The sequence below is a fragment of the Manacus vitellinus genome, unplaced genomic scaffold (genome assembly GCF_001715985.3).
Source record: "Manacus vitellinus isolate BGI_N305 unplaced genomic scaffold, ASM171598v3 scaffold_4_pilon, whole genome shotgun sequence".
Classification (NCBI taxonomy): Eukaryota; Metazoa; Chordata; class Aves; order Passeriformes; family Pipridae; genus Manacus; species Manacus vitellinus.
In genome coordinates, this window is record NW_021940604.1 from 22,960,372 (window position 1) to 22,974,848 (window position 14,477).

The window sequence follows — 14,477 nt, forward strand, 5'->3', positions numbered from 1 at the left end:
TTATAAACTGAATTGCCACAGAGTAGAGAACCACAGTTGATTTTTCTGCCCTATCTGGTTATTCTTATTGTAGAGAGCAGAAAATGGTATAAGGTTATTACAGGTGCAGGAAGAATGGTTTATAAAGTGTTTGATGGTTTCTTTTTAAGAAAGTGCTGTGCCCTGTGGTAAAGGCATTCTCAAGTGCTCCATGCTAGTTTGTATAGAAGATGTTTTGAGGTCCTGTAGTCTGCGCTTTGTCTCACTGGACTTACCCAAACACTTGTCTTGTGTATTTTATGATCTGGTTGTCTTGGAAAAGATAGAATGTGAGACCTAGCAGAGTGCAAATGGAAGAGAGTTGGGGTGAAAACACGTGAGAATTTTGAGCTTGGAAGTCAACAGAGCTAGGATTGCACTCATGACCTCTACTCCTTGACACTGCAAATCAATGACCCATTAATATACACTGTATATTTCTACCTGTCATTTTAACATGCATGACTCTTCAGTCACTCATTGCCGTATGAACAATGTATTTCCCTTCTCCTCTTGCCAACTTTTTCTGTTGACTAGGAGTTGCTTACCTCTTTCTTTGGTGTGATTACACAATTGGGCACCTTAATAAAACCTCAATCTTTTTAATTGAAGCAGTGCTTTTGTACTCATCATCCTTTGTTAGTTGCGCAATTCACCAATATTAAAAATTGTAATAACATGAAACAGAAAGCAAATACTTTTAGATCTCTGATGCACTTAGTTGTGTCCTAGAAAAAGCTATATGTCACCTCCTTGAGAAGGGAATGTTGCAGCCAGTGTATATTTGGATTACAGGGAACAGCTCTATGCAGAATCTCAAAAGTCAGGATCACCTAAGCTACTCCTTTGATGTTTGTCTAACCTGTTTTTCAAACCTCTGATGATGGAGACTCCACAGCATCTAAGGCAATCTATTTTAGTATGGATTAGAGAATATTTCTATTCCCTGGTCAGTGGGGTACAGTGGAAGAGGCTAACTAAGAACAAGCATTAAAAGAACACTGGAAAGTACTTTAAATTCAATATATTTTTATTCTTTGTAAATACAATGAGTACAACTTTTTAACTTCACAAATCGGTTAATCCACTTTGTACAGGAAAAGTTTTACTCATTCTATGATAGTCCAAGTGCTGATCTTTCTCAGTGCTAGTTCCTAATAACAAATTTTGAAAAGTACAGCAGCTATCTTTAAATGTTTTTTTTTCTACATTTTTCATACATCAAATAAGCAGCTTATAACGTTTTTGTGTGTGAGAGGGTATAGGTGAACAAGGCTTCAAAATTAGAACCTGGAGTATTCTAAAAAGGCAATGGAGATTTTTGGAAATTGTTAGCATTGTATCAGTCAACAACTTTTATTTCTTTGAAATAAAATTCCTTCCATTGATTTTTTAATAGTCATTTCATTTCTCCACACATCTCATCGACAAAGAGTTTGGCCACCGTTGCCTTTGGTTTCAGCACTGTGCCAACGGGACAGCCAGCAGGTCACTGAAGCGGTCATCTCCACTGTATTTGGTTTTGCTGTTTTAGTCTTCCTTTCTTGACTTGTATCTTTTCAGGGGTGGGTGGGTGTGAATGTGTGTCTGTGTGTGTGGAAGAAGAAGGAGGGAAGTTCGGGGAGGAAGTTTATAAAGCTCTTGTGTCTTTGAGATGTTAACTGAACAAATTGTGACATGCGCGTCAAAGATCACCAGTTCATTTTGTAGGAAGAATGGAGCTCCCATCGTAAGCTACTTTTTAATCAGTTCTGAAGGCCACTTCATGATGTATTATAGCAGAAGCAATGTTTTGGTAACCTGGTCTTAAATGTTGCCTATCGTATTAAAAACATTTTCCCAACATAGGCTACCTTTAAAACAATTCTGAAGGCCACCGCATCTTGTGTTACAACAGAAGCCAAGTTTGGTCACTCAGTTCCAAATACTGAACAAACTAAAGTACCTTCTTTCACATTTTGTCTCAGATCTGCCAGTTAAATGAGAGAATAGCAGAGTCTTTGTTAACTATGACTGGCATCTGAATTGCCTCCATCCTGTAGTAACAGGAATAGCAGCCAAATTCCAACCACTTTCACTTTTTCTGTAGAACAAAGCATTCTCTCCATGATCTAAATCACTCTGTTCAGAGCAGCAGAATCATATCTACTGGGGTGGTTTTTGTCAATGAGTTTAAGGGCTAAACATTCCCAGGCTTATGCTTCCTGTAGATTTTGTTAGTTGAGGCTTATTCTCCATAGATAAAAGTTCTTCTCAAACTGTCCATCCTGATTGTTTATTTTAAGGTAATTTATATGTCACTGGATTTGTACATATCTGAAAGCAGTCTTGTAATTGGTACATTCCCAATGGTCTTTTTGAAAAACACTTCTTCTATTGTAGATGGACTAATTGAACGTAAAGCTGGTAAAAGCAATAAAAGTTTCCCAAAACGACAGGGTTGTGTGGGATACCTGGGAGATGGAGAGAGAAAGAATGTTATTGAAGTTTTCAAGTATTTTTTCAGAGTAAGTATTTTATTTCATAGAAAAGGACCAACATTCAATAAACTGTACAGATGGTGCTACCCATGGTAAAGCCCTGTGTTTTGTACTCATGTGAGCAAGAAGATTGACTCCAAAGAAATCTCTATAGCTGTTAGCAGAATATAGAACAAAGTTTCTGAGTTTTGTTTAGCTCCTTTGTTTATTCCCCTAGAGCAATAGCAATATAAAGACTGGATCTGCTCTGATGTGTCCCTCATACGACAACTATGTTCTTGATGCAGTTCAGGGAAGAGCTTGACCTGTAATAACTACCCTCTCATTTAAAGTGCAGTTTAAACCTAGCCAGATTGTCATGGTAGTCACTTTGCTCCTTTTTGGTTGACATATGTATTGAATGCCAGTTGACATTTTTGAAGAAAATTTTAGTTAAAGAAGCTATGTTTATCCCCAGGTAGTGTGTTTGTGTACAGGATATTTTCCATCCTTTCTCCCAGGTTTTGAAGCCAACACAACACAGGATGTGCGTTCTAGCTGTGCTTACGCTGACTTTACACCAGCGATTCTCAAACTTCGGGTTACAGTGGTCTCCCTGAAAGGAGCAGTAGATCGTTTGGAGAAATGTGCTGCTTCTCCAGACTGCCACCCCTTGCATCCTGTTGACTCCACTGAAATCAAACAGCTGATACTGCTGTAACACTGGCAGGAAGGTAAATTCAAGCCTGAGGATGAAATGCAAACTGAAAGCCCTCTCCCAGTGAAGTCAAAGTGACAGTCCTGTCAGAGGACTGCAGATTTTCTCTTGTAAAAGGCTATCTTTTACCACAGATATTGTTTAGCCCAGTATCTAAATACTTCCAACAACACAGAAATGCAGCAGAAAAATTGCCATGCCTGGAATGGAAACAGTGGCTGTGTATTCCTCCCTGGCTTCTCTCTCCAGCAGGCCCTGTCTCAGGCTAGGGAGCAATCTTCCCGGAAAAGGCCTTCCCTAAGAGCAGGAAGAGGCTGCTATGCAGCAGTTATTCTTTTTGTTCTGAAGCAGCCATAACTGGATGGAATTTGCATATTTAGTCCCATCCTCAGTCAGGCCATTCCCTTTAGACTAATAGAAGTGATCAGAGACTGCTGCCATCTAATCTCTGATGTGGAGTAGCCTTCTGCCTGACAGAGCTATTATGACAGCAAATCAAAGTTTCAGAAAGAAAAGATGGTATTGAAGTTTCTCTTTCAGGGCTCCCATCTCCCACTGTTCTAGTCTCATGGACCTTCACTGCAGCTAAACAACAAGCCCTGTGACAACCCTCCCTGGGTGTCCTGAACCAACCAGGGCAGCGTTGCAGAAGATATTGGGTAACACCTTCAGGCTTCTCCACTGTCACATGACTCTGAAGTGGTCTGTAGCAGGAGGTTACTGATCTGTTCCCAGCCAGCTGTTCTAGAGTGTGGGGTTGTACTTTGCACATTTTCTGGGCTCACCCTCATACACTTTGTGGAATGACAGCTACAGCTTTTACAGCAGGTTTTAAGATTTCTGTATCCTATGGAACTTGTCCCGAATTAGACAAGGGGAAATATTTTCTTCCCAGACAATGATTCTCATCACTCTCCTGCTGCACCACAGTGGGATTCACAAGTTCTGGGTTTTTCATTTCAACCTGAGCACAGACACAGGCTAGCATCTTGGAAGAGCCACTTAAGATCCTTGTGTCCTGATTTCTGTGTCTGCAATGTGGGGGAAATCATATGGGAATTGGAGATCATGGGTAAAAAGCACTCATACTGATCTGAGATGTGAAGTTTTGAACATCACTTTTAGAGGTATTTAATTGGATAAAGTGTAGAGGAAAATGTAGGCCTCTGAACTGCAAAGTTTTCCACAGCAGGTATCACTTCCCAGGGGAAGATCTCTCCTATTAGCACTTTTCTGTTTGTTTAAATACACTGAGGTGCTGTAGCATACCCAAAGAAGGGCAACAAAACCAGTGAAGGGTCTAGAGCACAAGTCCTCTGAGCAACAGCTGATAGGGCTGGGGTTGTTCAGTCTGAAGAAAAGGAGGGAGGGGAGACCTTACCACTCTACCTGAAAGGAAGTGAGTTGGGTTTTGGTATCTTCTCCCAAATAGTGACCAGAGGAAACAGCCTCAAATTGCACCAGGGAAAGTTTAGATTGAATATTAGGAAAAATTTCTTCCCCAAAAGGGTTGTCAAGCATTGGAACAGACTGCCCAGGGAAGTGGTGGAGTCACCATCCCTGAAGGTATTTAAAAGACATGTAAATCTGGCACTTGGGGACATGATTTAGTGGTGGACTTGGCAGTGTTAAGTTAATGACTGAATTCGATGATTTGAAGGGTCTTTTCTGACATTTTCTGTAGTTCTCTTCCATCAGGAAATGCCAAATGCCAGCAGGCTGACAGCCAGTGAATACTTGCTGTAACAGCCCAGTCCCCACTTCAGTCAGTGCAAATGTCATCTTCAGTACAGTGAGAGTAGGATTTTACCCCCACACCTGCCAGAAATATTGAGAGAAGACACCACTCACCTGGTGTGAATGTAGCTGTTCAGAGTGAGCTGGGCTTCATCTTGAAGGGCTGCTATGGCAGCAGCATTTCGGAAACTCCTCAGTTCAGAACCACTGTGTGTGGGCACTGGAAAGCAGATCAGTTACTAGTTCAGCTTGACTCTTGGGTGGGTCAAAACAGTTCAGCTAGTGCTATCAATGGAAATTAAATGTTCCTATTAGTTTCCTGGCACTCCACTGTCAGTCTTTCAAAATGCAGCACTGACTACTGGAACGCAATACTGGGAAATCCACTGGGTGATACAAAGCTGTATCTGGCTTAAAACATAATTTTTTTCTTCTAAGTAGCAACCTCATAGTTACTAGATCAGATGAGCAAGAGATTCTTTCTGCTTACCAGCTTTGAAAGTGACGATGCATTTAAGACAGGCAAATTCGGTAGCATCTAGCCGAAGTTGTCTAAATCTAGCCACAACCTCCTGTAAAGCCTGTATTTCTGAAATAATTTTATTCAGCTTCTGAGAATCTGTATTGTCACCATTCATGCCTGAAACAGAAACAGATGAAATAAATAATATTAAAGGCATTTCCTTTATTTTATATTGATTTCTGACAAAATCCTCTGTATCAATATCCACTCTATTGTCACACTTGTCTATCTGGTTCCATGTAAACTGACTATATTGTATGAAAGTTAATATAAAATCTTCTCTTGGATGATAACAAACACAGTAATTTGCATTTAAATGACAATGCAAGCGGTCATGAATACAACAAAACAACATTATTTGCATTTAAATATAGATTTATAAATGACAGGTATGCTCTATTGTTCAGTAGGAATTTGTTATTCTTTACATGTTGTTCTTTTTTCAGTAATGTATTTTTATGGTAATTTTTGTAACAAAGTCATTAAATTGTGCAATTCTTACCAGATACAGCCAGTAGAGTGTTAGCATCAACTGGAATGGCCCATTGTGCTATTCCTAGAACAAACAGTTCTCTCCAAGCATCTTCCAAAAGCATCAGCTGTCATACAATAGATGTACAATATAACATAGTGTATAATTTATAGATTTATAAACAATTTAAATATGTAAATTTCTGTTATTTTAAAAACTACTTTAAATGCCTGTCATGGTATTTTCCCCACAGCATTCATTAGCTCTTCTCTTAGGTTTTTGAGAAGGTGTCTAGAAAAAAGTCTGTGCATTGTGGAAAAACACTGAGTGTTGGCTCACTGTGCACCATGTTGTGGACCAAAAGGGAAAGTGAGAGAGGAGAGTGAGAATTCCTTCCCCAAGAGTTTGCTCACAACATGAACACACTTGCCTTTGTTTCTCAGCATGGTATGGGCTCTCTGCTCCTCTCCCTCACACATATAATTGTTCTAGGACAGCTTGGATGAGTGCTTTCCTCTCGCTCTCTGGGGATTACACTCCTTTCCCTTGGGAAGACTGAATTTGTGAAAAGAAGCCTGGACAACATCCTGCATCAGTGTAGGGAGCACTGCTTTAGATCATATATGTATCTTACAGCCCCTTCCTTACTAAGCAAGTCTTTAGCTCTGTCAAGCACAGCATCTGGACACACATAGGGTTTCTCAGTGTCACCCGTTTTCCTGGGGTTTTTGCATAAAATCACTCAGAAATTCCAGGCACTGAGCTGTTGCCTTTCAGAGATGTGAATACCCAGGCACCTACACTGACAGCATTACTGGTTCTCTGCCACTTTTGCATGTTGTGTGGCTGTATGGAGAATGTGTTTTTCTCTGGAGGCAATGCTTTTCATTTCCATGAAGAGTCAGTGGTGCATCTGAAGAGGAGAAAAGACTTCTGGAAATGCAAACTGGCAAAGCCAGACATTTTTAATCTTGAGGGCATCTAGGATTGTTAGCCTAGACCAACTCTTAAGAGACATTTGGAGGATCCTCAGTTCAGCTGAAGTTCATGGCCCATAGGGCATGTTGTGATGCATACACATTGCTGGGACCTTGTGCCCCACAATAGGGTGGGAGAGAGTTGGAGGGATGAGAACTGGAGTGGAGTAGGGATGTATCTTCTAGCAGCTCTATGCAGTGAAAACAGATTTTCGAAAACTCATGCAGCAAAAGAACCCAAACCAAAACAACCCCCCAAAACCTGCAAAAATTAATGTTGCTATGGTCCCTGAAAGTATCAGCAGCTTAGCTTTTTAGGAAAATAGGAAGGTGGGTATTTTAAGTCTGTGAAGAGTCTCTAAGGAAGAACAAAGTAAAAAAAGATGTTGTACCAAATTAATTATTATTTTCTTGGAATCAGATATGTGAAAGTAATAGCTGATACAGAAAGCATCAATAAAAATAATCCTTCATTGATGTGCGAATTCTTAACAGTATTGCTGTTCAGGGCAGTGTTATTTGTTGCCAGCCAATAGGACAAGAGGCAACGAGCAGAAACTGATGCACAGGAAGTTTCATCTGACTATGAGGAAGAACTTTACCGTGCAGATGACCGAACATTGAGCAGGTTGCTCAGAGAGCCTGTGGAGTCCCCCTCATCAGAGATACTCAAGAACCACCTGGCCCCAATCCTGTGCCATGTGTTCCCTGCTTGAGCAGGAAGGCTGGACCAGGTGGCCCACTGTGGTACCTCCCAGCCTGACCCAGTCTGTGATTCTCAGATTACAAGTTTTAATTCCCCCTATTCTGATCTGAATGGGATGAAGAGTTCTCAGAATCTCTGCTCTCAATTGTCACTGTAGGGTTATGTCCATTTTGTGCCTTTTTTTGCTATGTGCTTTGCAGAACTTCTACATAACCTAAGGAAATTGTGACAGGAAGGTATTTCTGTCACTGTTTGCACACAGTTACTGTTTGAAATACTCACATTGTATTTCACAGTATGAAAAACTACCGAGATTATTTTATGCAATGTGGGGAAGGCGGTGTTTTGTCTAGAGTATAGTGCCCATCTCAGCCTCTGCTCTGAGAGCGGATGCAACCACTGCAACCTGTGAACCCAGCCCCTCCTCTGGATAATCCTTCCTGATGGATGGGCAGGTTTCTGTATGACATAGGAAATGATTCACCAGCCTTTCATTTGCGTTTGTAAAACTTTTTTGTCATTCATTCATGCAGATACAATGGTAATGAATGGTGGTTCCTGGAAGATATCAATTTCATATGTTCTTTCCCACTAAGTCTTTAAAGTCAGAAGACTTTAGAAATTAGAGACTACTCCAATAGCTGGAGCTTTCTTCATGCCTATGCATAAGTTTGTAAAACCACCAATTAAAATGATTCATGCTGAAGTCATACTCAGCCCTCCTTCTTCAAAGAAACAACAAATACTGGGCTGTCTGAAGGACTGGGTTTTGCTTCTTAATCAACCCCATCCTTAGAGTGACATTTTGTTGGTGATGTGCATTGGGCCAACCTGTCTCACAGGCAAAATGGACACGTGTGCAGGATACTAGAAGTACGGTATTTTTGTTTGTGTGGCTTCTAGTTCATGATGGATTTATCTGTATGGATCTAGGGAAGGGATGCACCCTCTGTTTTACCAGTGGTAAGTGACTCAGCAATCCTCAGACTTGTGTTTTATCAGCAAATTAATTTCTATCTATTTCCTTGCCTTCAAGACAAAACTGTCTCAGAGTCCTGAAATCACAGTGCACTTGCCTTTTCAGAAGAGCACAAAAAAACCCCTAAAATTCAGAAAAAGGTTTTAGAGTCTCCTTAGGCAGATGTCAGGGATACAAAAAGAGAAATGCAGACATTTACAGCTGGGCCATTTGTCAAATTAAATAATGCAATAGCACTGTTATAAAATTCAACAGTGCGATTATTTATGAAATAAAGTGATTAAAATCAGTTATTCCTTCTCCAGCTCTCCTAAATATGTCAGGGGAATCATTCAGAAAGAAGCCCAAGTCAAAGTGTTAGAGCTGAGCAGCTCTGAGTTTTGAGGAAGCTGGCTTGCAATGAGGAAGTCAAGGTAATGTTAAGGAAAGGCTGGGTTTTTAACTAATGTCAGTCCCCGATATGATATTGAAAGAGGCAGTGGGTTATTTAACAGGAGCACTATGGTATCTATGGTAGATAAGCAGGCCTTGCTGTTTGAGGCATGCTTGTTCATGTGCAGTGGAGACTTCCCTTGCTCCCAGATCCTGCTGTCCCTCCTCTGCACACTAACAGAGATGCATAGGGAAATGTGCCCCTATTATGTCAAATAAAGCCTTTGCCTAGGGAGTCTGCTGTGGACATCCCTGGTCTAGATATGGACTCAGTCTCCACCTGTGTGCTGGGGCTGGGGCTGGTGCTGGTGCTGGAGCAACACACTTGCTTCTTGTTCCTGATATTTGAGCCTGTTTCTTTGGCTGCTTGGTGTGACAGACCCAGTGCTCCACAGGAGTAGTGCCAGCAGAAGATGTGATTAGAGAGCAGTATTCCACACTGGGATTATTATCTTCCTAACGGTGTGTGTGATCTCCTGGGCCCTGTGTCATCACTTCCCTCATCCTCACTGCATAGCAGTGGAGCTGAGCAGCATTCCCTTTGTGTAATTTCCAGACAAGGATTTCAAACCATGGGTTTGGTGCTAGAAAAAAACATTTTTATACACCTTAACCTTATATCACATTGTGACCACCATGATTTGCCTTTAGATAGAAAACACTATTGGTTTCCTAAGAAATTATTTTCTTTTAGTTCTTTGCATATCATATGCAACATTTGCAACATGCATCTGTGGAAAGAAACTAGTTCCCCTGATAACTGCTATGTAACATCTAGACTGCTGTGTAACATTTAGGGCACAATTTTTTGAGTAACCATTTTGGTAAATTAGCTCAGTCATATCAAAGTATTAGATATCTTTTATGATTGGGACTTTGCGTAGTTTCCACCCTTCCATTTTATAATTGTGTGATGACTTTTTTAAAAATTGGTGCATTATACAAAGCACACTGAGTCCTCATCAAGAATCAAGTCATTAAGAAATTGCTTCAGCTTGTATGGTGCACATATGATTTATTCAAGGTAAAGACGAATTGTCATAGAGGAAAACAAAACACATTAGGGAAGATTTTAATTAATGGGAGAAAATACTGGGGGCTGGCCAAATACTGCTTCCACCATATTAATGTAATTGTAAGTTCACTGAAGCCAAGGTGAATAAGAAAAAAATGTTGGCTGTGTAAACAGTTGAGAGGAGAGCAGGAGCAGGAGAAGGCGAAGGAGGAGGAGGTAGAGGGGGTGATGGAGGAGGAGGAGAAATGGTCTTCAGAAACCCTTCAGTCATATCCTGAGGCTGTATGCTTAAATAAGCATTTCTCATCCCAAAATAGCAAAGTAAGATGCTGTTTCCTATTTTATGAAGGGAAAAGTTGTCCCACAAGTAGAGAAATAGTTTTGGCATGCTAAGCTTGGTCTGCAGCCTGGTGATTTCTCCTCTGAACCTTGCCCTCCCATAATAGTCACTTTATATTAGATTTTTTTTGTTTGATTGATTTTCACTTGCTTCATGAAATAAAAGTTGGAGGAAAGCAGTTTCTAAATCACTGCCTGGTTTTCAGGGACAGACCTAAATTCTACTGTGAACTTCAGAACTGCTGAAGTCCATTACAGGTTTTGAGATCTAGGGCTGGAAGTTCAGGACCCTACCTGAGGTCTGAGACTTTAACAGGCAGACCAGGCTGATGCCACTCCCACTGCAGGTGCCTTACCTGGTCTTGTAAGGACAAGGTGGAGAAGGCTGGGACACTCTTGGCCCACTTGATGCTCATGAAGAGAAGTCTGGCTGCTGACTCGCAGACGGATTCAGTGGCCACTTCGTAGAGGTACATAGGGGTACCGTTGACTTCATGTGGGTACTAATGTCAAAAAGAAAATAAAGCAACTTCATACAGTGTCACCAAGGCAGTCTCATCTTCCTCTCCCCTACAGCTGCCATTCTGTGCATCAAACTCATGCTCAATGCAGAGTGTGCACTCTCCTGTTCCGCAAGCAGAGGGCATTGCTTGCAGTGAGCTCACTCCAAACTGCTCCCTGCTGCTTATCCGCTTGGATGAGCTGTACTACAGAAACAGTTCGGAGGAAAAGACTGAAGGGAGAATGAAATTATTATATGGGGGGGGAAGTATGAAAATGAAGTGTTATCCTTTACTCTGTTACACACTCGCACATCTTTGATAGCAGAGTTAGAAGAATACAAGTTTGATTAAGAATTTGTGGTTTGTAACCTTGCTTCAGAAGCTGATTTAGCATTCCAACCCCACTCAGCAAAACAGTAAGCACTCACTTAACCTTAACCTTCATCTTACTCCCTGACTGCAACAGGTTGTAAGTAAATGAGTAGAGCTAAACATAACTATCTAAAGGCTGTGTCGGGTTGGAATGGAGTTATGTTTTCAAGTGTGTGCTACATTTTCTTGCCAAATAATTTCTGATTCTGTGTTTTCCAAAATTACCGTGTAAAACTGTATATTGTGACCACGTTCATGATGGGTTCTGCCAAACTACCAACTCTGAAAATGCAGAACTATTTAAGCAGTCTCTTCTGTGATTTTCTAGATGCAGTGAATATGTAAAATACCATTGCAAATGAGCTAATGAAAAACATCACCTCACAGCTAATTCCTGTGCAGTTGAGGCCACAGCAGTGCTTCCACTGGTCTGCTTAGGAAATGTCACAACTAAGAAGTACAGAGCCAGCTTAGCTAAGTTTGTTTTTTGTGTCTATGTGGACAAGCTACAGGCTTTGGTCAGTACACATAGTACTTTCTGGACTATACCACCATGGAGATGGGCATTTTGCTGAAGAAAACTCAATGATTGCATGCCTTGTGAAACAATTTGTTTAGAACTGACTTGTGGATGGGCTCCAGGCAGGAATAGCACTTCTGCAGCCATGAAGGTGTAAGAATGAAGGAGGGACAGGGTTTGTATGGAGCAGGTTATCAGTCAGTGCTGCTGCTCACCCCTTCTGCAGAGGGCCTCTCATCCCGTGCACCTCATCTCTTCAGGGCTTTAGGGATATAACAAAAGTCCCCACCACAACCCTCAGAGCCTCAAGCCTTGCTCTTTGCCATGTCTATCCCAGAGGCAGGAAGGAGCTGACAGGTTGCAGGCACCCTGGTCTGCAGGCCTGCTGAGGGCCAGAGCAGTGGCTGACCTTTGGGGTGGGCTGTGCCAGGCCCACCAGAGCCTGTCTCTCTGGGGTGCCAGTGACGGTGGCCAGCTCCAGGCCATGGGGCTCCAACTGGGAGACGGCGGTGAAGAAGGCGGGTGCTGGCAGGGCAGCGGTGGGGAAGTGTGGGGTGCCGCCGCTCTCCTCCTTGTGCCCGCGAAAGTAGAGGGCCACCTGCTTCCGTATTGTCGACGTCCGGGGGCCCCGCTCGTGCTGCACCGCTGTGGGGCACCAAGGAGAGATGAGGGAGTCACCAGGGGGTTCCACACTGGGTACCCTACACTGCTCGGCTGGGCTTCCCTCCCTCCCGGCAATTTTCTCCTGCCCCTTGCCCAAGAGATGTCTCGGGAGAAATGTCCGAGGCTGTCACAGGATGGGGGGATTACTGGGGGCCAGGGCAAGGAGACACCAGAATGACACAGCGCTCCACGGTTCAGAGCAACTCCGTCCTGCTGCCCTGCCACCCCGGCCCCGGGAGAGGGGGAGCAGGTACCATCTTTGTTCATGTTGACCTCCAAGCACTTCTTCAGCCGGCAGGCTCGGCACTGGTTCCTGTGCGTCTTGTCCACCGGACAGCCTCCCTGCAACACAGCCAGCCGTCGGTGCCGGGGGCAGCTCAGCGCCCCATCCGCCGGCTCCCAACACCGCTCTCCCGCGGCGTGCCGGCACGAGGCCGCCCTTGGGTGCGTCGGCCGGCCGGCCGGCCCTCGGCCCAGCGAAAGGCGGCCGGGCCGCCTTCAGCACCCGAGACAGGCGACGTGCGTGCCGCGCCACACGCACCCACTGCGCCTTCCCAGCCCCACGTCCCCGTGGGGACGGTCCGCGGGTGGAAAGGAGCGCGGCCGGAGCGGGAAGGCGAAAAGCGGGGCTGCATCGGGCCGGGCGCGGGCGCGACACGCCGGCATGTAAACCGATGGTTGTCTATCTCCCGGACATGTACTGAGGCTTATGGAAGGCTGCCCCTCTCTGTCCCTTCATAACGAGGTGTACTGGCTGCGCCCTTCCCCAGCCCGCATCCCGCCGCCTCCCTGCGCATCCCCCCGGCCTCTCCGGTGGGCTGGGGCGGGGGGGCGTGCCGGGGACAGGCGGGCTGGGACATCCAGCGCCCGGCCTCGGCCCGGCACCCCCTGGGAAGGGAGGGTGAGACTGCGTGGGTGCTGCGCCTTGCTTGCTGCGGGTGTCTCTGTTGGCGAGGGGAGGGCAATACGGACCCTTGGGGAAATGCAGGGTAAGGGATGCAGAGGGTGAGGGGGATGCTCTGCGGCTGGTACCTGATTTCCTGATTTGCAAACATAGGTCCTATTCCTTCTGATGCTCCGCTTGAAAAATCCCGAGCACCCATCGCAGGCGTACACCCCATAGTGCTTCCCGGAGCTGCGGTCCCCACACACTTTGCAAGGGATGTCTAAGATGCGACCTGAAAGCAGAGAAGGGAAAGAGGGAAAGAGAACGCTCAGCAATCTGACCTCCGGAGAGATTAGCCCCAGAGCCGCAGTACAAGCAAATAACGAAGTGATTTTATAGCCAACTTTCTTTTCCTTGAGCAAGTGTCAGTCTTCTACAATGAGCATTATTCATGCCCCACTACGTTTATTTGGATCTTCTATAATCGCCAAGACCCATTTTGGAAGGGAAGATTACAGCAGCGGGAGCAGCAGACTTGCCCGCTAGAAGTGAGGATGAGGAGGGTGGGGAGGGAATTGCGGGGATTTAGGGGGAGTGTTTCCTTCACTTTCTGGCGCACGGCAAACAAAGGTCGGCACTTTCCCTGGGCAGGAGAGCAGTCAGGAGACCGAGGCACAGAATTAAACCAAAACAAAATAAAATGACCGGGAAGCCAAGTAATTTCCTCTCCCCGCTAGCAATCCAGGGAAAGGGAGTTGGTTTCTGCCACAGAGAGGGCGTGCCATTTTCTTCACCTCAAAACCTGCACCAAAACTTTCCGCCGCGTTTTTGTGAGCGGAGGAGTCTGCGAGCGAGCTTGGGTGCGAGTCTGCAGGGCGGGCAGCGCTCCTCCACTCCGCTCCGCCTCTCCTGCAGCCCCCTCTCCACCAGACGCTGCTTTCACACCGGCTTTGACTAGAATTGCAAATGCTCTGAGGGGGATGCAAAAACTCGTAGAGAGAGTATTGCAGCCCCGTTCAAGAAACCCGCCAAAACCCCGCTAGGCTTCTGTCTTTTCTATGTTTTTTTTTTCTTCTCTCTTCTATTCTTTTTCTTTTTCTTTTTCTTTTTCTTTTTCTTTTTCTTTTTCTTTTTCTTTTTCTTTTTCTTTTTCTTTTT

At 44.3% G+C, this 14,477-nt stretch overlaps 1 protein-coding gene across 1 annotated transcript in view; it reads right to left on the reverse strand.

Moving 5' to 3' along the window:
• Nucleotides 1–1,052: 1,052 nt before the first annotated feature.
• The window catches only part of NR2E1 (nuclear receptor subfamily 2 group E member 1), a 15,988-nt gene continuing 2,563 nt past the window's right edge, over nucleotides 1,053–14,477 (reverse strand). Inside the window, exons 2-10 of the mRNA XM_029962749.1 lie at nucleotides 14,122–14,290; nucleotides 13,466–13,611; nucleotides 12,688–12,775; nucleotides 12,180–12,415; nucleotides 10,732–10,878; nucleotides 5,958–6,054; nucleotides 5,423–5,572; nucleotides 5,047–5,152; nucleotides 1,053–2,471 (exon numbers count right to left, since the gene is read on the reverse strand). Coding sequence (XP_029818609.1) covers nucleotides 2,309–2,471; nucleotides 5,047–5,152; nucleotides 5,423–5,572; nucleotides 5,958–6,054; nucleotides 10,732–10,878; nucleotides 12,180–12,415; nucleotides 12,688–12,775; nucleotides 13,466–13,611; nucleotides 14,122–14,290 — 1,302 coding nt within the window. The 3' untranslated portion in view covers nucleotides 1,053–2,308. The remainder of the gene's footprint in view (nucleotides 2,472–5,046; nucleotides 5,153–5,422; nucleotides 5,573–5,957; nucleotides 6,055–10,731; nucleotides 10,879–12,179; nucleotides 12,416–12,687; nucleotides 12,776–13,465; nucleotides 13,612–14,121; nucleotides 14,291–14,477) is intronic.